General features: G+C 34.1%; 1 protein-coding gene across 2 annotated transcripts in view; it reads right to left on the bottom strand.

Annotated features, from left to right (window-relative positions):
- Positions 1 to 23662, bottom strand: part of LOC132700824 (homeotic protein Sex combs reduced-like) — a 59271-nt gene extending 35609 nt beyond the window's left edge. For both annotated transcript variants that reach the window (XM_060668390.1, XM_060668391.1), the window contains exon 1: positions 22710 to 23662. In XM_060668390.1, coding sequence (XP_060524373.1) covers positions 22710 to 23406 — 697 coding nt within the window. In that variant the 5' untranslated portion in view covers positions 23407 to 23662. The remainder of the gene's footprint in view (positions 1 to 22709) is intronic.
- Between the last annotated feature and the right edge of the window lie 249 nt (positions 23663 to 23911).

Below are 23911 nucleotides of genomic sequence, written 5' to 3'. Positions count from 1 at the left end.
AAGCACGCGCTGCATAAACTGCTGTTTGGAGTATATAACTAGAATTGACTTCTTCTTGGTTCAGTATTTGTATTAGATTGCGATTATTTCTTTAAACTTTATGGGAGAAATATGCTACCAAGAAATACGAAATGGGAACTTGTAAACATGCTTCCAGTTTTTTTGTGGGTCCATCTCAGATGAAGCAAATCAAATTAATCTACGAACTGAACATCAAGTTTTGTTTAATTCGTACCTAGGGAGAGACCAATATCATTATATCAAAGATAGGCTAGACATTAATATAATGCCGACAGGCAGCATATAAAATGACTCTGACCCTGTAAAAATTAACAATTGAAACCCATTTGTCTCCTCGCTGTTTTCGCGAAAGCGCGTGTTTTACACTATGGTAAGGACAAAGGTGTTCCAAAATATGTTTATCACGAAATTACCTGTAAGAAGTCCATGTCAAAATGTAGCAAAACAAAAAATATTTTATTTCGACGTCGTCCTTGCTACAAATTTTTAAACTAACTAAACTATCAAAACTCAAATACCGTTAAATCAGCACCTTAAAACAAATGCTTTGGGCGTCATGTTCACAGAATCAATTCAATTAATATTTTGTTTAAGAAAAGTAATCCTAAAATTCCTCTCCGTGGGTAGAGCTAGTTTGGTTACATCAAATGAAAATAAATCTGCTTGGCAAAATCTGCATTCACTCTTTTCCCACTTATTAGACTTAAGTTAAACTTTAATGCCTTGAGGCATCTCAAACTATAATTTTGTAATTTTGCTACCTCGCATAGCTTTCATTGCCTCTTGGTTGTCGACCAATTTATTTCTAATATTTTCCCTCATTATGTCTTTTGCACAAGTGTGAACCGTTGTCGCCAGTACCCCATTGAAATAGGATTTTTTATTTTTGTCCAGGATTCTAATAGTTGCATAGTGGTGGTGCGATGTTTGTTGACAAAGCAATATTTGAGTGTATTAATGGGCATAAGTAGTTTTATTAAAGACCATAAGCTAAAAAGTTATTCTGCATAAAATAATTTTGAACAAACCCAAAAACTGACGCAAGATGACAATAAACCGTCATTTATTTTTTCGAAAATTGCCAACATTTTAATGGTTCACAAATTTGATTACATTCTTAATAAAATTATTTATTACATTGTTGAAAATTAGTTTTCGCTTTTTAAAAAAACTTTCCAAAATGATGACACAGGTGGATTTTTTTAATTTGAGAAACAGAAACTAGTTTTCCCAGCACCTTTAAGAGGTTTTCTTTTCACAATACAAACGAAATGCTTAACGTATCCTTTATTATATATTTGCCCATTTTACTAAATAAACAAAAACGGATAATTATGTTAAATGTTTAACGCAATGTACTCTGATTCCTAGCATTTGTTGACGGATGTGGATATAAACTTCTTTTGCTAGGTTTGGTTTAATTTGTTTAAGTGTTGTTACATTAAATTGATGCACCATGTATAATATCAATGAAACCGTGTCAAATTGTGACCCCAATAGTAGATAAAAAGATCTAAAGTGTTTGTTTCACACATTTCTTCACCCCGACCGACGAACGTGGCGAATGACGAAAGATTAATTGACACATCCAACACTTTAATGTCAATCTAAATGTCATATTCATGTAACTTGAGACGAGTCGTAGCAAAGTAATGAATAGTACAGTCGGCACTTTTGAATTTTGACGTGGACGGACTTTATTAAATGTCTGATCGATTGCAGTTACGTCATTTGGCCGATAAGCAGTGTTACAATTTAAAAACGTACCTCATATTTTACGCTGTATCTACGAATAGACATCCAACTAATGATTTTATAATAGTACACTTATATGCAGGCGACTTAAATTTCATATATGTAATAAATCATATCAAGATTTGGGTTAGATTTACAACACACGTAACATCGAATGGAATCGATGAAGTTTTATGGGGTAAAGTAGAACTCATTGACCTAGGGGAGAGTTTGTGTTGTTCATAAACAAATCGAACGTTTTACTTTCATAGATCCATTTAACTTCGTCTATAAAAGTTGTACCATCTAGCGACATCTGGTGCATAAAGCCAAGGAACTAGAAGAACAATAACATTAAACTAATGAAAAAGCGCCAAAGTTAAAAAAATGTAGAAATATTTTTTGTTTTGCAGATATTCTCAAAAGAGTAAATCCCCAAACAAATTACACCCCCATCATTGTATTATTTCATGATTTTAGGAATTTGTATTCGTATTCTGCTTGCACTTACTTGCTCATTATGTGTATTGTAATAACGTTTTCTTAAAATATTATTATAACTAAATTTTCTTTCTTCCATTTAGGCAACTACACTGTTTTCATTAGACTATTTATTTACGAATTCTTTTTTAAAGGAATTTGCAATTTTCAAAATTTTAAAAGAGAACTTTTAATTCAGAAAACTTACCTTTAAAAAGCTAATATTTTTGTGATACATTTCCTAGATGGATTTCAGCGAAAAATCACACAAGATAGAGGTTACGCCCCCTAACGACCATCTCGGAAAAAGTGAAAGCATTTTGCACTTCTTTTGGTTACTCTTAGAATACATTGTTTACCGCAATATGAGATACCAGTACCTTGCATACTTACACCATCTTGTAAATTTCACTAACTAAAAAGGTAACCCTCGCCTATAAAGCGAAAAATGAAACAAAAGCTTAATTTCTTAATTCTAATTATGACAAAACATTGAACCAAAACCAAAAACCAATTACGCGACATAATTAATTATTGAATTAACGACGGCAAGTCGGAAGGGCATCTGCTATTGAATAAAAAGCTCCCTATTCAGGCTTTCCGGACCCCACTGCGCGCTCTCAAGTACGGGGGCTAATCATTTAGAGATTTTCGAGTTGTTATGGGATTTGGAACAACATGGGGGTCATTTAATTACCCTCTACTCTGGTCTGATTATCGAGATGTTATTTTATAAATACCTAGAAAGTTTTTATAATGAATTTGAGAATAATAAAAGTAGATGGAATTGATTGTATTAACTTTAGATGTTAGATGAATCTAGTTCAATAATTTTTATTACTAATATCAATGATTAATCCGATAGATCTAGAATGCGATATCGTCCGACATCGTCGTTCAGTCTGACTATAGGCTAATACCAGATCGGTACATGGTTAGAAATTGTAAAAAAGAAAAAATTCTCTTCAATTCGTTTTACCCATATACAAAGCCATCTCCACTCGGAGCAGACATCAATTACTCGAACTATGTATAATGATTTTGTCAGTCACAACAAACTTGACTTTATTCTTAGATCAAAAGTTAAAATTTGGTGAGCACCTTAAGTTGTGTTTAAAAAAAAAGGTTATTGTTAAAATCTTTCTACACCGATAGACCTTAACAACAACACTAAGCATGATTTCAGAAAAAAATCAAGGGATACGAGATTCCTGCATTAGATCGATTTTTTTTTTTAATTAGGCGATGTCACGAAGTAACTATTCCTAACAATTTCATTTCTTGAGCTTGGATTCTGCTTTTTTCTTTCTTTGTGGTTGCCCTTGACTCGCTTCCGTATGTAACAATTGGCACAGCTGCAGTTTTGTAAAATTTTAATCATGTTTCTTTCTTGGCTTCGTTCTTTAACGTTGATGTGATTGTTGCACATAAATGTTCAAATTCATTCAGTTTTGTTAGATGCTTGTTCAGAGTCTTTTATTTGTTCCAAATTTTATTATTTATGACGATTTTTGAATGTATTAGTTGTGTTCCTATAAAGGCCATAATTTTTGTTCTGTGTTGAAACCGTCATACAATATTGATCACATAGTTGTGATCTGTATATATTTATCTGTAACTCATCTTCACTTCCTGATATAAGCATCAGATTTTCTGCTTATAAAATTATATTGCTTCTATATATTTTTTTCCAAAATCGATAAATGCTAAATGAGATTTTCTGTTAAATTCCCGAAACTTTTCTTTTAATGTCTGTAGTGAATCTATTGCTGATTTTACATTACTTTAATTTCAGAAAAAAAAATGAAATGTTTTTTTTTAAACGACCAACATCCAACATTATATTTATTGCACAAACCTTGTTATTTTGAGTTATAATACCACGTGCATAATATATTCAAATATACCCTTTACTGTCGTCTAAACAAGACTGATGTGAGAGATTCTATAGTAGCATCACCCTAGCGGCACCTATGAAGACGGGCTATTTTTAGTTGAAAGCGTAAAAGCGATTTTGTAATTTTAATAAAATGGTTATGGTTTGTTCATAGATATAAGAAAGTGACCAATTGCTTTTGAATGGGATTATCCTAGGGTGGTCCTTAACATACAATGCAACAAGATTATTACCTATATATAATTTATAGCTACCTGTGTTTAATATTCTTTGGTTTGGTATACTACTTAATTTAAGTTTATTAGTAATCATTCTTATTTAGTGTGTAATACAGCGCGTGTTGAATTGCGTGCGAATTATGCAAAATATGTGGGAGTCTAGTGTATCTCAGGAGATGCTCCCGCCCAAATGTAGAAAACACTATTCTTACATTCTTACATTGACGAAAATTCCAACATCAACTGTATGGAAAATTGTGAATAATCTCATTCCAGCTAGGAAAAAAAGAAGCGATGCTGCGATGGGATGCGATAAATAAATATTATTTAGTATCTTTCCTAAGAAAACCCCAAATAATTAAATTCTAAGTAAAGTACGAACCTGTTCGGCTATATTACATTCTTACAGCTTGCCCGGGTCTTTCCTTAATTCGTATCAGTTAGTCACTTTCTTATACCTATGAACAGACTTTAAGAAATGTCTTATCGTTCCTATTGCTTTCAATTTATATGAAATTTTCCGAGAAGATTCGTCTTAATTTTTCAACCACACTTCCTTTAAAGTTTTCCTTGCAGTGGTTAAGTCAGACCACTCAACTTTCGAACTCCAACAGGTGTATATATTTCCCGGGACACACTCGAAAATAAACCCCGCTGGCATCAGTTCGCCGGGTAAGAATGCCAACAAGAGCAATGGCTTGTGACCCTGGCCCTTAGGCCATAAATATCCCGGAGTATAGGGAGTAGTCGGGATAGGTGCAGTTCCTTTTACAGTGAGAACGGGTGATATCTTTTTTAACGGATTTCGCGGTATATAACGAAGTCATTATAGGTTTTGAGACCCTAAACGACCGCAATGCGCTTGTGTTTTGTTTTATTTTAACTAAATAGTCAATAAAATACACTTGCAAAATAGGTCACGATAAGAAGCGATTTTACCTGCGTTTTAATATTAATATTGTGTTCATAGGAAAATAAACATCTACGACGTCAAAGAGATGGAAAAATGGATTTAAACCATGCCAGAGTAATTGCAAATAAAAAAAATTTCAACGGACAAGAAACATTCTAGCGAATAATAAAAAGAAATATTTATATATCACAAATGCTAAATAACAATAACGCCAGCTTTTTTTAATATAAATTTATCGTTGACAACAAATAAATATTTTGGACCACAAAATGCTCATGGCAGTTTGTTTAGATCTTCATAAATTTAAATTTAAAGCTTCAATTAATGCTAGCATTATCATAACAACTGTAAAAGTTAGAATAAATTGTCGTTTTCAGATTAAAACAAATGACTGAATTTAGCCAAATTACAGTAGCGCGCTTCCCTTAGATAAAAGAATGTAAAAAAATTGGCGACGATAACAAAATGCTGGACATATTTCAAAATGTTGTGTTTTTCTAGACTTTTTCGATAGTTTCTGTATATTTCAAGCTATGCTCAGTTTCAACATAATAAATTAAAGATACTCAAAATTTCTGTATAAGATTAGATTTTTTCCTAAATCAAACAGCCGCCATCTTGAATCCTTCACGCTGAAAATGGGGAATTACTGCTGGAAATTAAGTTTTGTATTTTAGACACTGTGGGAAATATAAAAAATATACACGTTTTGCAGTTTTCTTTGACGATTTTACTTTACTATTCACTGGAACTGCTTGCAATTATTTGATTAAAGAATCAATTACAGCCATAAATGTTTGAAAGTTTGAAAAGTACTATTGCTACAAATATATTACTGGGCCTGCGAAAGCGTAATGTTTTTAAAATTAAGGATTAAAAAAAACCATAATGCGATCCATATCCATCAAATTTAATTTAAAATTACATTTAATTAAAATTTACAATACAATAATAAGAGCCTGATAGTAGTTGTATAGTTTTGAATTGTATTAAAGAATCATATAAAAAGCGAAAATAAGAAAGTAAATAAAAAAAATGTTTTTTAATAATTTCATTGTACTCTTCTAATCAACGAAAATCAATTGACCATGAATTGTAAAATTAAATTTTGAATTAGTAGATACTTTACATAGTAACTGCAGAATCATCATTTCATTATACGTTTTATTTAATTTTGGATAAATATGTGTTTAGGCGAAGAACTGGAATTTACGTCATTTAGCATTTTAACTATCACCTACTAATATGAACCACAAACATTGTTTTCGTTGTTCACCACAATCAATCTAACTGATTGATCATGCAAAGTGACTCTAAAATTTATTGAAATTCAAAGAATAACATTAATTATTTATAAACCCCTTTTTAAAGAACTGGGTTGTCCGGTCGTATTTGATTTTTGTCACGAATGGTCTGTGGTCACTGCAAGATAAGCTATTAAAAAACAATCAACTTCGCTTCTTATAAAACTTAGGGATTACCCTTAGTGCCTTTTCCGCTGACTATTGTGTGGTTTTCGACACGGATATTACAACTTGTCGGAGTCTCATATCAGTATTCTATTTAAAAATAGAACACATGTTTCTGTTTAGCCTCCGGCCCAGATGAATTCATAGCAACGGCCACTTCAGACCCCATTTAAAATAGAACAAAACCTTTCCAGCCTGATGTCAAATTTGATTTCCTTTTCTTTGTTGGAGCCGCAGAAATTTCGGTCAATTGTGCAATTTTTTTCACAAAATTTGCATAAAAGGCGAAGCCAGATGTTGATTTTGTCAAGTGGTCACTAAAACGGATCGCTGATCTTCCTTTGAGACGATATCGATATTCACATTGGCATACTTCGGGACGTTCGTGGTGAATGAATAGTATTTTATGCAAAAAGGTTTGGAAACGATTGTTAAGTCAGCGCTCTGTTCAGGCACGAACAGGAGCGAGTGTTAAATAGACAAGTGCCTGGAGAAGTTTTTTAATGTATTAAATACTATACCTTTTCTATCACGATAAAAATTGCTTTATAACATTATTAATCTAGCAGTTTCTATATTTTCTATAAATTTTGTAACGTCTATTGCAATACAATTATTATTATATTTGTGGGATGATGCAAAGGTACTTGTTTGAAACATAGAAACAATTTGAAAAAATATATAATAAATATTAATTGTATCATTGTTGTTGTAAAAAGGTATATTTGATAGAAATAGTTAATTAATACACTGCTGTTGCATTTTTGTTTCATTGTGTTCATAGCTTATTAATTATTGGCGATTTTAATTTAATATAAATCAAATCTTACTTAATTCCCTCAAAAAAAGTCTTAATAGTCATGATTTGCAACCCTGGGTCGAACATTTTCTGTTTTTTTTTTCTTGACTTACCTCAAACAATGCAACCATATAGTGAATCAACACGTTTCTTAATATTCTACTAACTAAGCTTGATAATAATCAGACATAATTTTACACTTAAAATGTAACAGAAATTTGTCCAGAAGTTCTTATAAAAAAATAATATTCAATAACGTCGATTACTCACTCAGTCATTTGTCATTGATAAGTAATTGTAATTGGAAGAATTCATTTCAGTCTGGTGACATCGATAAAGATGCGAAACACGATAGAGGGACTAATTAATAATAATATTCCCAAGCTTAAGATCAAAAAATCTTCTCATTTTGGTTCTCAAAAACAACTTTGCAATATATAAAAGAAAAGGATAAAGCTGACAAAAGGTGGAATACATGTGATTATACACTTTGTAAAAAATGACTACAAAAAATACATTCCAACTACTGAAAATAATTTAAAGAATGATCCTAAAACATGCGCGCCGTAAACAGCGTCCGAATATGTGCAATCGTGTTACGTCTCCGCTTTCTTGCATATTTCAAAAACTGTCCAAGTTCTGCTTCCTGTTTGTTGGCCACGATAAGTAAATACCTTTTTTCAATGGATGAACTTAGAGGTAAGTTTAGGCTACTTATATCAATAAGGATATATTAATTTTGTTTTTTGGATTCCACGTGACTGTTATTTCATTGAAGCTGTGTTCTTCTTTTATTACCTACAGTAAATTCTTTAATTTTACTCCTAAGCCATCCTAAAAAATAAAAATCTGCCCATCTCTGCGTTCCTATTTTATAAAAATATATGAAGGTGCCTATATACGCTGATTTAATTTTTAATTTTTTAAAGAAACTTCCACAGGCCACTGTAATACTTTTTACAAAACTTCTGGATTCCTCCTGCGTCGTTTTTTCCTGAGTCGAAATTGCTGACGTTTCGCCAACCATCCTGTTAGCTTCTTCAGAGCTTGACTGAAACAGCCTGAAAAAGCCAGGCTCATTTTGCAAAAATTATACAGTTTCCTCCGAAATTACCAAATTAGATGAAAAACTCATTTTCAGATTTTACGTTATTTTACAAGATATATTTCTATTTGAAAGAAATTACTCGATTATTTGTTTCCCTATACCCTTGGTACAAAATGCCAGTAACTATCCAAAAAAATATTGATACACGAAAAAGAGATCGTGAAGTCCAGTCCAGTGCCATTCGGACAACTTTCCGAAGAGGTCCAAGAGGCCCGCAATAAAGAGTACCGAAGATACAGGCAACATAATGCGATCAAATCCAGCAGGCTTGCAACAAATTTGGGGGTATTTCATAGTTTGTTACATTGATCTGATCCAAAAATCGCAAATTTAAGCAAAATCAAAGCTTTTCAAAGAAAATATTACAATCTTCAGGGAATCAGACGAACATAGCGACTCTGATTAAGGGTTGATTTAAAATTAAAATTATTATATTATTACCGTTATTATTAAATTAAAGTTGATACTGTTTAATTTTATTTTGAAATATTTTCTGTGCGTCTTTTTTTCAAATCGGTTACTAAAACACTTCTGCCATTATGTCAGAATAAAGAATACAAGACATGCAAAAGCAGATACTCTAATTTCTGGTGCAAATATTTATCACAGAATGAATTTTAAATACCACATCTTCTATTTCTCAAATAAATGCCTCATAAATACAATGAAGCGTTAAGGTATTTCGCTTTTTCAAGAACTTCATAAAAACTCCTCATTGCGCAGGTACACTAATTTTACAAATTTAGTATGTTCTCATTAGTTTACCTTTACTTACTGCATCACATGATTTCCGGCAAAAAATTGCCTTTAAATAAATTTTCAAACTTTTTGGATCATCCTGGCCCACTGTGCGGTGCCCTGTTCCTTCTTCGGGTCAATACGCCGCAGGGTATATCTTATAGATGAATTTCGGAATATGGTTCCACTATTAAAAAAAAACGAGTTTAATTGTTTTTAGATAGTTCAAAATTTGGAATTTTTTAAACTTTTTGGGTCATCCTGGCCCACCGTGCGATATTTTTCAGTCCTTCTCCTAGCTTCAGTAAATCATTCTACATATTATTAATAAGAGTCTGTTTCAAGTATTTTTTCCAATAACATCGAAGATTGCCCTGATCATTCCGATCTACGAAATCGGCAAGTAAACAAAGGTAATATTGCGAATTATGCTCTCTACTATGTAATTTTAGTAAAGTTTTTGAGTTTGTTTTGTTGCAACTAATGCTCTTTTAAATTAAGAATAACATTGACAGCAACCACAAGAGTGGCTCTATTTTGACTAATCTTGTCCCTTTCTTTGAGAGAACTTATGAGGCAATGGATGGTTCATCACCCGATGCTGCTACTAAACTTGGATATTTCGGTCTGAAAACTATTTGCAAGATAGAACCCTGTATGTTGCTGTTGATGGAATAAGATTGGCTGATGTGACTTCGTTTTGCGAAAATCAAGTGTCCATTTAAAATTTAACAATATACTATTAAATTAAAAATTTAGAGATTATTCTGGAGTCTAAACTGTTGTTCAAGTCTGCAGGCTACCGTTGAAAAAGCGCTGCGTAATTTAGGATTTATTCTGAGAACTACTGAGGACTGTAAGAACCTAGCTTCTTTACATTATATTGCAGTATGTTAAGAAAGATTCTAAAGTATTCATTAACAGTTTGGAGTGAGATGTATCACAATTATGTGGATCCAATCGAGAGTGTTCAAATAATATTGATTAATATTATATTATATTAATGACAAAGACACTTTCAATCTTATAATGAGAATTTTTCACTATTATTTCTTTCAATCACTATCCAGATGTCCAGAGGCAGTGTTTTGATATTTTCTTTGTAAATAAATAGTAAACAACCTTATCGATTCGGAGTTTTGTGTGAACCATAAAATTTTACCTACTTTCTGATTTACTTTCAGTGTTCCGGTATTCACTTCTAACTCTCCTCTTATACTTTGCATGATATTACATAATAATCTTATTAAAGGCGATAGTAGTATTGACATACTTAATACTAATTTAATATCCTTTAAAACATCCATTACGAACATGATTTTTATTACATTTCACTTAGATTGTTCTTCACATATTAATTGGCTTTGTTATTTGTCCGTAGCGGTATTTTTTCCTTTTGCTTACCTCTACCGTGTTGCTCTATAAGTGGTTCCCTCCAAGCACTCTGTTGAATAACCTTGCTTGTATAAATAAATAAATAAATTATTTTTATGATATTTACTAAAATATTGCATACAATACTTATATTAGCAAATTTTACTAGCTTTAATTTGTTGCAGTATAATTTTAAGACGGTGCTAACAAAATCTTTGAGTTAGTGTTGTAAATTTTGTTACAACAAATTTCTGTTATTGCAAAATAATTAGTGTCCAACAAGTATACACAATAATCGCAGATATAATGGGTGTTTTTTTTTCGATGTATAGAACTTTAAGTTGGCATTACTGTTCAAGATGGCGACCGATTTAGCAGCTGTCAAGTGATTTATTCTCAGTTTGATTTGGCAATTCATCATGAATAGACTCACGCCTGAACAACGCTTGCAAATAGTGCAATTTTATTTTGAAAATAATGGTTCTGTGCGGAATACATTACCCTTATTGATAACTCGCATCCCCAGAGACGCCGTACGGTGCGTACAGAAGAAGCTATTGCTGCTGTAGAGCGTAGCATTGAGGAAGACACGAAGGAGTCCATCCGCCATCGAGCACAGGAATTGGATCTGTGTCCATCCACTTTATGGAAGATTTTGCGGAAGGATCTTGGTTTACGTGCTTACAAAATCCAACTCGTTCAAGAATTGAAGCCAAACGATCATCAAGTAAGGCGTAGATTCGTCGAATGGGCCCAAAACGAGATGGCCGTTGTTCCCGATTTTCATAAGCGAATTTTGTTTAGCGATGAAGCGCACTTCTGGTTGAATGGGTACGTCAGCAAACAAAACTGCCGCATTTGTAGCGAAGCTAATCCTCAAGTGTATGTCGAAACACCGTTACATCCAGAAAAACTGACTGTTTGGTGCGCTTTATGGGCTGGTGGAATCAATGGCTCGTACTTCTTCAGAAACGATGATGGCCAGAACGTTACAGTCAATGGTGATCGGTATGATTACTAACTCTTTCATTCCTGAATTGAATAACCATGATGTGCAGGGATGTGGTTTCAACAAGACGACACAACATGTCACACAGCTCGTGCCGCAATCGATTTATTGAAAGACACGTTTGGTGACAGCCTAATTTCACGTTTTGGATCTGTTAATTGGCCTGTGTACGACTTTCAGTTTTGGGCTACATTTTTGAAAAACAGTACTGATATATTCATTAATGACGTGTGATGTGACAAACGTCGAGATACCATCACTGGCTGAAATCTACTGAAAACATCCGAAGACGCGACAGTGTTTAATGAAGGTGAAACGTGAAAGTGTGAACTGTGCGGACGCATGATCAGTGCATAAGTTGGTGTTTTAGAGTAGAGAGCAGAAAAAATAATTTATGCCACCTTGTCCAGAGAATCACGCCAGACTTGTGGCGGAACAACAAACAATTTTTTTTGGCACCAAATTCAGGAACGAACGAGACAATTAATCCAATATGATTAATAACTAAACAAGACGAGTTATGAAAAAATAACGTGATCGTAAGCCGTGAAATAAACTGTTTTAAATTTAATTATTTCACCTGCCCGGGAAATTTTTCGCCGTCGGATCAGGCGTCATAATTTTCGCGAAACGGCTCCGACCTGCCGAGAAAATTAACTTTATAGTAGTTTTTGACAGATTTATTTCTCGCACTATTTTGAAAAACAATCGCATTTCCACCTTCAGGCCCGCGACACTTGCCAATTCAATTAAAGATTCATTTACGAAATTTACGGTACGTTTGTTTGATGCTAGTATTGTTAGCTTTGAGTAATTGTATCTCATTTGCACGTGCGATCTTTTTAAATGAATGTAATGTTTATAAACGCTTGATTCTTGAGCAGGTAATCTAGAGAAACTAGAAACTTATGCGAGCATACATCGTAACAAATAGTCTTGAGGTTTTGGAGTTTCGTGCAGGGGAGTGATTGTTGAAAACAGAAAGGGGAACACGAAATATCATAGATTTCTATTAAATCATATTATATTATCTTTGTTTGAATTATCAGTTCCGATACCTACGTAGGAAGGCCGTGGGAATAATGACATGGGTCTAGTTGCGGACCACCTTATATGCTTCTTTATAGTTAAAGAGGCATATAAGGCAGTGGAAAGAAATAGTAAATGCAGATGCTCCCAAGAAGAGGTGGAAACCGCCACATACGAATTACGCTCATGCGAGTAACAAATGCTGTTGATGTTTTGGAGTGTGGAGAAAACCTTCTAAATATGGAGAAATATTAAGTCATCGATTGCTCTAAGCACATCCACAAAGCATAACACAGAAAACTATTAAATATCAGAACGAGTCATATTACCTTTGTTTAAAATATCAGTATCGATACTTTTCTTGAAAATGAAGGCCATATGAATGTATAGATTTACGTGCGATACTGATCACTCAAGAAGCGGAGACAAACTGCTATCCACCTATTATGCTCATGTGAGGGTGTTGGGAGTAACCAAATTAGAGGCAATAGCTAAGAGGCGAATTTAGAAAAGCTCAATTACTAAAAAGCGAATCACAATACATCTTTCGAGTGGCAGTATCAAACAGGCCAGCATCTAACTCTCTCAGACTTTAACCTATAACCTGAATGTGCTTGAGACAATCCTGTAAAAGCGAAATGAGCCAAAATTTTAAAAAATCATTACATGTGCATGCAATTCAGAAGTCGTAATATTGAAAACTGTCTTATTGCGAAAAAAACTTGTTTTCCATGAAAAAGGAAATACATGGAATAAAAAGACAAATGCAATTCTATAAGCAAGATTTGTCAAAAAATACCTGACAATAAAGTGCCCACTTAGCTTTACTCAAAGGAATGATTTTTTGATATTTTTTTTTAGTCAAAAAGTCAATAAAATGGCAAAATTTGCATTAATTTTGCTGAAAAATCAGTTTTCGTTCATTTTGAAATATATGCTTATTGTCAAAATTTAAGAGGTAAGTGACTCGAGAAAAAAATAATAAAACAAACACAACTCCCACATCTACTCCGTTACGAATAATTACATTTCAAAAACTGGCAAAATACTATTCAATCTGTTAAACAAAGCAAACGTGAGGTTGTTTAAAACTCGCGTCGCGCCGAAAATAAAACATAAACCGAATTTCTGGCAATTTGTCTAAACTGACCCTTTCAAATTTTGTTAAGTCTCTAACATCAAAACATTCGATACATTTTTTTCAAATTTAATTGTATCAAATAGAGTTTTTCGAATTCCCAATTAATCTCGTTTGCTAATATTTAAACTTATTGATGATTTATTGTAAATGACTTTAAAAGAAAAGTGTGTTTGCTTTGCACTTATCAATTTGTTTATAGGTATAAATCAATCAGTAATCAGTGGAGTAATTTATTTTATTTTCTGTTTTATAACAAGTGGAAGAGTATTTGATAGTCAAAATATTCATTTAGGACTACGTGTGAAGGTTTTCCGAGTAGGAAGCGAATGTATATACAATATTGTGAATTAAAAATAGATCAGGTTGTAGATTTTGGCCGGACCGACTGAAATAATTTTGTGAATGCGAGTTATTTTCTATTTATATTTTTATTTCGATGTGCACATTATAAATTAAAAATATTATTATACAGCTGTCTCTGTTTTATGTCAATTATAATAGCCAGTGATTATTTACCAAAAGTTTTATAAATTGTGTTTGATCATTTTTACCGTATGCACATATGTATGTAATCCATAAGAACTAATAATTATTGTTTTTTTTTTCTCTCTCTACTACTTCATAGTGACATAAATATTCGAGTAATCTAGTATAACATTAACCATCTAATCTAATAAAAAATCTGTATGTTAATATCTTTAATCATATGTCCACTAATTGAATAATACATTCAACATGAGCTATGCTGATAACAAAATAATAAGAACGAAATATCAATGCCAACCGATGAAATGAGACAGTGCATGACTAACTGAAAACTATGAACTTCATCTAGAAAAAATAAAATTTCAATACAAAATATAAGCATGAACAATATAAATTTATATGTCATGTTAACCAACTTGCTAAGCTAGAGAATTTTTCTCCATTTAAAAAGAGTACTGTCACTATTAATCTTTATTTAAATATAAAATCTAAAAAGCAAAAAGTAGATACATCTTTCTTCTTTCATCTCTTCTTATTGTAATATGCAATTACACAACTATCGAGAGAAAAAGGACGTATTCGACAATGGTAAATATATGTATAAAAATAATATGTATAAAAATATGTATAAAAATAATCCACGTAACTGAATTTTACGGGAAAAAAATTTATGTGACACCCGTCGCATAGCAACTGATTTTTTTTTAGGTTTCCATTTCATTTTCGTCACTACAAATGGTTCAAGCATTTGATAAGCATCCATTCTAAGCAACCCACAGCAATTCACACACAGATTAACGGTGCTCGAATCAAACCTCCAAACAAACAAAAAATAAAAACCTCTAAACAAAACTCTCTAACCAAAAAACCCCTTACCTTTATAAATCATCGTCGGGAGCGTCTCAAATTGATATAGGGTGAAAATTTCATTGCTCTATCTTCACATCGTAAACTTCCGTGTGTATACGTGCAATGCCCCGTTTTAAATTGCCCCGCGACAATGGCAACACAGCGAGGAATGATCTATGGCGATTTCTTGTAACGAAATGATGTACGAGCGTTTCTTCAGGTAACCACGAGGGGTTCTGTGGTCGCGGAACAAGTCAATATCAAATATTATCCCATTAAAAACGCTCGGCACGCAGTACTTTCCGTAATTTACTGCCGTTTGGGGTCATGCCTCGTACGGTTATAAAATTAAGAGGAGTTTTTGAAGTTCGTGCGGTTGATTTCATTGTGCGAACCGATTGTTACGACACGAAAAGCGATAACATGGAAAGCAGCGTAAAGAAAATATGTAGATCAGTAAAATGCGATCTCGCAGGATTACTAAAGCGTTTTTGTTGCTCGACATTCACGGCTGGGCATTTCAAACATCATATTTTGTTATGTGCTCTGACCTCTTAGTTTTAACCACCTTTCCCCTTATTTGAACAAAATATACTCGGTACGAATTCCGATATACCTCGATACAAACACAATTTTGTTTACAAAACCACCTGGATGAAATTGGCGTCAAGGAATATTTATTGCTAGTAAATGATTGCAGCAGTAATAAATTTTGAACTGTTTTTGAAACGATTTTAATATCACACAGAATTGCCTACTTAAAAATAAGAAAAATGTGTAACATTAACGCAACTTCGAAAAACATACCAATTTAAAATGAAATATAAAACTTGGTAAGTGACATCAGCCGTTGGAAACACAGTGACAGCGTTTTTAGATCTGAAGTTTTAAAACTAAAAATTTAATTAATTTTTCTAGTCTCTTCTGTACAATACCCAATTATACACTGAGCTAGCGTGCGGAAAGTGTCATTTTACCACTGGAGTTTCGTTGTGCACGGATCCGAGCCACTTCGGACATTTTCGGGATATTACTGCACGGGTTTGGGAGCAATCGGATGTTTTCGGAGATTTTGACGTTTGATGTATTCCTGATGTTTTGCAAAAATGTACCCAAATACTAACTACCTTTTTAGCGAAAATTCATAGTTGCCGATTTCGGTAAGATCCCAGTCAGAATGTGCTTTTTCGCCTCTTAGAAATGCAGATATGTACTTAAAAGCCCTTTTATTGTGACAATTGGTTTTCGCTCTTGATTTCGAGCCGATTATAGTCAAAACCTGCATTTTCATAACTTACGAGACTGAAATATACATTAAAACTGCAGATGACTACTTAAAAACCCACTTTTTTGGCTATTATCTTGATTCGGGTTTAAAGGCCGTCGTCGATTGGAATTACTTCCTAACGTTTCGTCCTACGTCCAACATCGGAGATGGAAGGACCTCTGAAGAAGCTCGCCACTCGTGCTAGCGAAACGTTAGGAAGTAATTCCAATCGACGACGGCTTTTAAACCCGAATCAAGATAATAGCTTATCAACGGGCCGCGAAAGTCTTAACCAATTTACCACTTTTTTGGATTGATAGTAGGTTTTTCTTCCTCCTTTCAAACAGATTCCAGTCAAAATAATAAATATGGTTTTTCTACTACCGTTTGTAAAATACATAATTATACACCAATCTAGTGTGGCGTGTGCCGGGAAGCGTCACTTTACCACCTCAGTATCGTTTCCCACTTCGGATATTTACAAATGTATCCAAAAACTAACGGACGTAGAAAAAGTATAGTATGCCACACGTTCGGTAAACTTTTTAAGTCACTCGTTTATTAAACACTCGCTCCGTTACGCTCCGCTCGTGCCAAATAAACTCGTGAGTTAAATGCCGTTTACCGCACTTGTTGCATAATATACTATTATGGCTATTTTAAAATTGGAATTAATTATCATTTACATTTTTTAAATTATTTTTATGAATTACAGCGTATAACATAAGAGGTGTTATTTGTTTATGTATTTATTATTTGACATAGTTCTTCTCCTTCGGCAATATCTGTAGCAGACTTCTTGTCAAAAACACTTTGCAATAATAAATTGCGTGCTTATTAAAAATATGCAAATTTCACACATTAAGAGCTAAACTGGCGCAAATATCGAAGTTCCCTGTTATACTTACATCGTCGGAGACACCGGTCAAAGATTTTCTACACGTAAAAAGTAAAGGTCGTTTGCTGGAAGAACACGATCTTTCACACAGGGTTTTGCACAATTTACATTTCCATCATCGCCTTTATAGCCAATCAGAGGCCTAATTTTTGTTGCTAAATTTGTACCTAACCAAAATTTTCCAACTATTATCTTAAATGCGAGGTTCAAAGCAAGCGGGAATATTTAATTATAATACTTACATAATAAGGAATGATTTAACAAAGTTCGTCGTTGTAAAATGTCAGCATTTTCGAGAACAATTGTAGCAATAAGGATTTGGTATAGTCTTACTACAGATAAAAAAAGCAGGGGGTTCACAAAATTTGCTTTCACAATAATTAAAATTTAATAACTACTTCTGTTTTTTTTTCTTGAACTATGTTAGCATAATAACTTTATCGTCGATTGCGATTTGGGTCTCCTTTTTCCGGTTTTCTTTCTTAGGGCCTCCCATTCAGTCATGTTAGTTGTATGTAATAAGAAATTAAGTTATTGGTGGCAAATATGCAATTTTTTCAATGCTCACATTTTTTGCTTTTGTATTTCTTCGCTTTTAAGCTTCTAGGTTATCTAAGTATCTCTTGGCAGAATGGGCTTACAATGTCTTCTCACAAACGAATTTTTTGGATTTGGAGCGTTTGGTTGGTATAATTCATAAAATTGTTTGTAATGTATTTGTTTCCTTTTTAACAATAAAGTAATATTACAATTATTATTAATTTTTAATAAAATTTATATGCGTTGGCTATTAAAACACTTTTTCTCGCCTGAATAAACCTAGGGCGAAACCCGTTTCAAGCTCTTCGAAATGAAGATGCAGTTAGTGATCAACCATGGTTGGTGTTGGTAAACACATGGGCGGGATATCGACAGGCCTTCGGCTGAAAGCGACTCAATGATAATTAAGATGCTTAAATGTAAATTTGATTTCGCCCATTCTCCTCGCCAATTTCGCCGCAAATAATTTTCCATAATCAATAGGAATTACGGATTATAAGTGGGCATTTATCTGATGAAAAGTTAGGGTAATGACCGAGCGAGATGAAGATGTCTTAAAGGTAAAATGGTATATTTATGGGTTACGCGCGTGATGTATAAAACTGGCTTCTTCCATCGTATTCAGGATTTTCCCTGAGCCGGACTCGCAATATCGGCACAGGAATGTTACTTAATATTGCGGCGTATATAAGCGGCAAAAGTAAAAATAAAATAACCTTTCGGATCCGACGTCAATTAATCAGTTGTATTTTAACAATACACATATCAGCAGAAAATTTTCATGCCTTTCTAAGCCTTTTTAGTTATGTATTTCCGCACCTCCTTGGCTGTTAATCATTTATTTAAAGTCTTGGCGTTATTAAATAGATAATTTTTTGCGTAATTAATTCAGTCCAAGGAATGCCGGGAAATTTCATATTTGACATTTCCGTTCAGATGTTGCCGCCTTGCATGCCTTTATTATGCTTATAATGGAGCCAAAGCATGGAGGAAAGTAAACCAACCTATGCCAGCTTACAAAGCAGTTACGGCAATTTTTTTGCACTCTTTACTAACGATTCATGGCAAATGTTTATTGCACCATCGTTCAATGGATTTTCATCTAGTAAAAGCCACTTCACAGTCAATTGACTTGCAAGAACTTTACGTCATTGATTTTTTTAAAGTAGGTAGCACTGGAACAATAATGTCGTCGAGAAAATAAATAAAAAATAAATAAATTGAACGAGAATATAATCACAACGTATGAGTACTGTAATAATAAAGTATAATACATAATAATCTTATTCCCTGTTACTTAACAAACAAAATTCACGTTAAAGATTTACCAAAATTTCTTACAAAAAATCTTGCTCCATTGCGAACATTTAAATCTACTAAAAGTTGGCGCCTTTCCATAATGAATGTCGCTGACTACTTTCAATACAGTGACAACTGATTTGTGAGTTGTCTTTTAAAAATTTAGATAGCTGGGATTCACTGTTCTAAGTTAACAATGTCCACAAATCACGAAATTCGTGTGATACAATTTATGGATTAACTCTAACATGTCTGTGTTATTACTAATCAGCTGCAAAATGAGCCCTAGCAATAGTATAATTATATGCAACACTCAAATACATAATAAACAGTCTCTTGTTTTCTGAATTAAGACAACTGAGATACATTATCCTTCATATTTGTGTCATGTTGAGCCAAAGAAGAACAATGTCATTGACATTTTCTGCTTAAAATGGCAACTAGGTTTGATTGGAAATAATAAAATAGCAGATGCAGAGTATAAGTGACATAAAATGTCTTGATTAATTATCTTATCTTAATTATGCTTTAAGAGATTTGAATTTGCAGAGAGGATAGAATAGTTTAAGAATTGTTCAAGAAAAATAACAGATAACAAGTTTAAATACTGATTTCCAGATCATTAATATATCCGAAAAAAAAATTCGACATTGTAAGCTCCAAAGTAAAAGTACGTTACCGTGCTCGTTGATTCAGATGTAAAAAGCAACAAGCGCGCACAATTAAGAAATAAGGCCCGAGGCAAAAAATGTGTCGGACTCGACAGAGGAAAAGAAATGATTCAACCGCCCCTGCGAATCGTATTCTCGCGTCACTAAGGCACTTACAGAGACGGAATAGACTTACTTCGGCAACTCTGTTCTCTAAATCTCCGCATGATAGCTTATACTGAATTGAATGCGGCCCTGGACACTCACCAAGTTCAGAACAATAACGCAAATACATTACAAAAAAAAAAGAAAACGGTGGGATGCGATATGTTATGAGAAAGATACCGACAAAAAGTGGCGTGGTCAGTTGATACTGGAATATAGTAATTATCTGGGCTGAGTTGCAAAGCAAGATTATTCTGACCAGATGAGTTTATTATCTTCGGAGCTGCAAGTGAAAGATTCTTGCGTGTGCTTCAAGGTAGTAGAAAATGCCTGGTGCCGCCAGAGAATTAGTTTGGTGTCGGTAGTTTGCGAATGGTTTTCAGGCTGACACTTGAAGAAGAGTTTATAAGGGACCTTTAATGTACGCCTTCAATTACTGCATAATAATGACTCAGCAACGATAAAACTTATTGCCTAATTATTGGAGTAGCTGTGATAGCTTAAATGAAAATAGTCCTGGAGTTTATTAGGCGCTAATTATAATTATAAATTATTCACGCACATTACACAGAGAATTAGTACCTCTTAACCTCTTCATATTGCCTTCTATATATCACCAATAAAAATTACGCAATGCGGTTGTATGAATTGGATGGTGATGGATTAAAAAAAATCCGACAAACCATTATTCAATATTAGATGCGCCGACCTATAACATTTTGCTAAGCAAAGCATTGCAACGTAATATAAATTAGGCGTGGCCAATTACATTGACTAAGTTACACTTGAATGGCCATTGTTAGAGAATGATTTATAACTGGCTTCAATTTTAAACTTTTAACACTTATTAAGTTTAATTTCGGGTCGATCGGTGCGACGACGTTGGTTAGTTCGCGTGGAAAAAAATATTTCCTGTTCGAAAATATCAATTCTTTGAGAAAACTGTACCTGATAAAATAGTTATCGATAACTTTTAGATGTAAAAGCCGAACGAGGGACCATGTTGTATCAATTTTTAAACGGCACTATTACAGCGGTTCAAGTCCCAAAGGCCAATCTTTCTTCTCAAGTCTCAGTTTGATTTATAGCGCTCTCTACTGATACGCTGGAAGCCACAAACCCCATAAACGACACATCTCTTGATTTACACCGTATTAGCCAACTTGCCACACGGTTACCTTCACCAAGTCGTCACAACAACTTGGTAATTTGTGTGAGCGCGCGTTTGTTGCGATCTGCTTGATTTGCATCTCATTTGCCCTGCGAGAGCCAAACGCTTCTTTCGGAGTGGAGGCAACTCCTTTTGTTGTTTGTGAAATGAATAATTTTTTTATAAAAATATTTATAAACATGAAAATTTAGAAAATTAAGTAAATTTATCTCAAATAGAAGTTGAAGACGCAGACATATCAGACATGCTCATTTCCACCCAAATAAAAAAACCGGAAAACCACAATTATCTTGAATTACTGTTATTGAAATCATATTTCGCAAACCTTGGTTTTCAAGTACGGATCGAAAAATTTACAATTATATGACCGTTGAAAGTTGAAAAGAACTTTCAACGAAACTTTAAGAATGACTTCGTTGGCATTTGATGTATGCACCACATCCCAAAAAAATTTTAACGCTGCTTTAGCTATACATATTGCATTAAATTTTATAATAATTATAATAAATATTATGAATCTGGTATTTACTAAAAAATTTAAGGTCGATTAATGGAAATTATAAAAGTTTCTGTTCTAAACAAATTAATATTTTACCAATAAATAATTATTATAGCTGGTTTCATCCTTTTTGTAATATTCGGTTAATGTTGAGTACATGAGATCAAGATCTTAAGCTAGACTTTGCCGTTTGAGATGTGTAACTATTTTAGTTTGTATTAAATAATTTTGTCTAAATCTTGTGCAATAATTTAAAATATCTCAATAAAACTATTATTATTATTATTATTATTATTATTATTATTATTATTATTATTCGATTCGATAGAGAAGCCATATAACTTGGTCCATGGATCTCAGGAATTGTTTTACTTTAATTTTCTAACTAATATTCTAATTAATAAAATGGCTATTGTTATTTCTTTATTTTGTCTTCTAAAATTTCTACACTGGAATATTTCGGACTATAAATTCTGTAGACCAGCCTATTCATATGTTATTTAATATATCAATAAACTGACTGAGCAATTTTGAAATAAATGTGGTGACTTTTTTTCACCCTTTTATAATTACATTTTATCGGTACCCTTCAAGACCCACATTACATTTACGTAAATTTGTTTTTCGGTTTTACGCAAAAAAATTAACAAATAGTTTTATTATAAATCAATTTCGTTAATGTAATGTTGTGGCATAAATAACCGTGTCTTTAGTTCCTCGTATTTATTGATATTTACACCCGGTTCGATCCTCTGCGTCACATCTACTTGTACCTACATCCATTCGGCTTGATTAATGATCTTAAAATGGCATCTACAACCATTAAATTTTCCACGCCAAAGTCCCATATATTAGCCACGCAATTTCGAACGCCCCGATATTAGGTTAAACGAAATGACGAAAGTGTGATATCTCGGTCCACTTGAAGGTGATGATAATATTAAGAAAAACTTACTTTGACCAAGATGTACTCGTTTCATCCATGGATAAATCTGCGGTGGGTTAGAACCGTTGCCGCTCTTCGAATTATTGTTATTCGAATTGGATTTCTCGTTGCTGGAAGTCGAACTCGTGCTCGACGCCGGCGAGGACAGATTTTGCGAAGCCGTAGACGAAGCGGCCGCCGCTTTTCCTGGTGGAGAAGTGCTCACGGATAAAGGGGAGGTTAAACCGGTTTTCGAGGAAATCGTCGCGTTACTACTGTTCGCGGGTTGATTGCCAGTTAAAGGGGGTGTGCTGCGAGTCGGAGCGTTATTGGTGCTCAAATCCTGTGGAGACGCGACTCCTGTCGAAGAAGTCGAATCTGCATATTTGCAGCTCGCGGACGGGTTGAGCATTCCGGGACTTTGTCCCCCAGGACTAGCGTGGTGTAAATGAGAATTGGCAGCACCGGGTATTCGTTGGGGCTGCAGCTGAGTGTAATCGCCCAGAGGCTGGAGCCCGTGACCTGGGGCCGGTGCGGCATAAGGATGTGACGGGTATTGAGGTCCGACTTGAGGAGGAGAGTAACACGCGGGTGGATAATTCGACGCGGCAGCGTTCGGGTTGTAATAATCACCTCCCGGGCTGGCCGCCTGGTGTGCGGGGTCACCACCACGACCCTGTTGTCCGTAACACTGAGCCAAAGAATTGACGAACTGATAGGAGCTCATTGTTTAATTGTCACTGCTGTTACATGTCGCGCACAGAACAACTATGAGTAAACAAGCTAACACCAACTATAATAAGCACAAGCTTTGCGGGGTCGTAAAACTATCACCTTTAATTTTACGAATTTGTTCGGTAACCAATGAACAATGATGACGACATCGTCGAATCGACTGGGTTTCAACGCGACCGCATCACGTGGAAACTTATGTGATAATAATACGACTCGCGTCGCGTTCAGGCGCCACGACTGGGCGAGACCATGCGTTGGTTGGATTTAGGACGGGATTCCAACAGTATTTCGCGTTACAATCTTCTGACGAGGAGCAACGTATTGCTATACAGAACGACGGACAAGGATGTACGTACGAGAGGGGATAGCTTAGTGGCTTCGCCTACAAGCGAGTTTCGGTCTCGACAGGCGCAAGTCAGAGGCGGAGTTATCTACAGGCCCGGGGCGGTCCCGGACATTCAAATTGATAATTTGTGAATTGTTTAAGATTTGATGCT

The sequence above is a fragment of the Cylas formicarius genome, unplaced genomic scaffold (assembly GCF_029955315.1).
Source record: "Cylas formicarius isolate icCylForm1 unplaced genomic scaffold, icCylForm1.1 PGA_scaffold_4__25_contigs__length_36172078, whole genome shotgun sequence".
Classification (NCBI taxonomy): Eukaryota; Metazoa; Arthropoda; class Insecta; order Coleoptera; family Brentidae; genus Cylas; species Cylas formicarius.
This window is presented reverse-complemented; position numbering and strand designations above follow the sequence as displayed.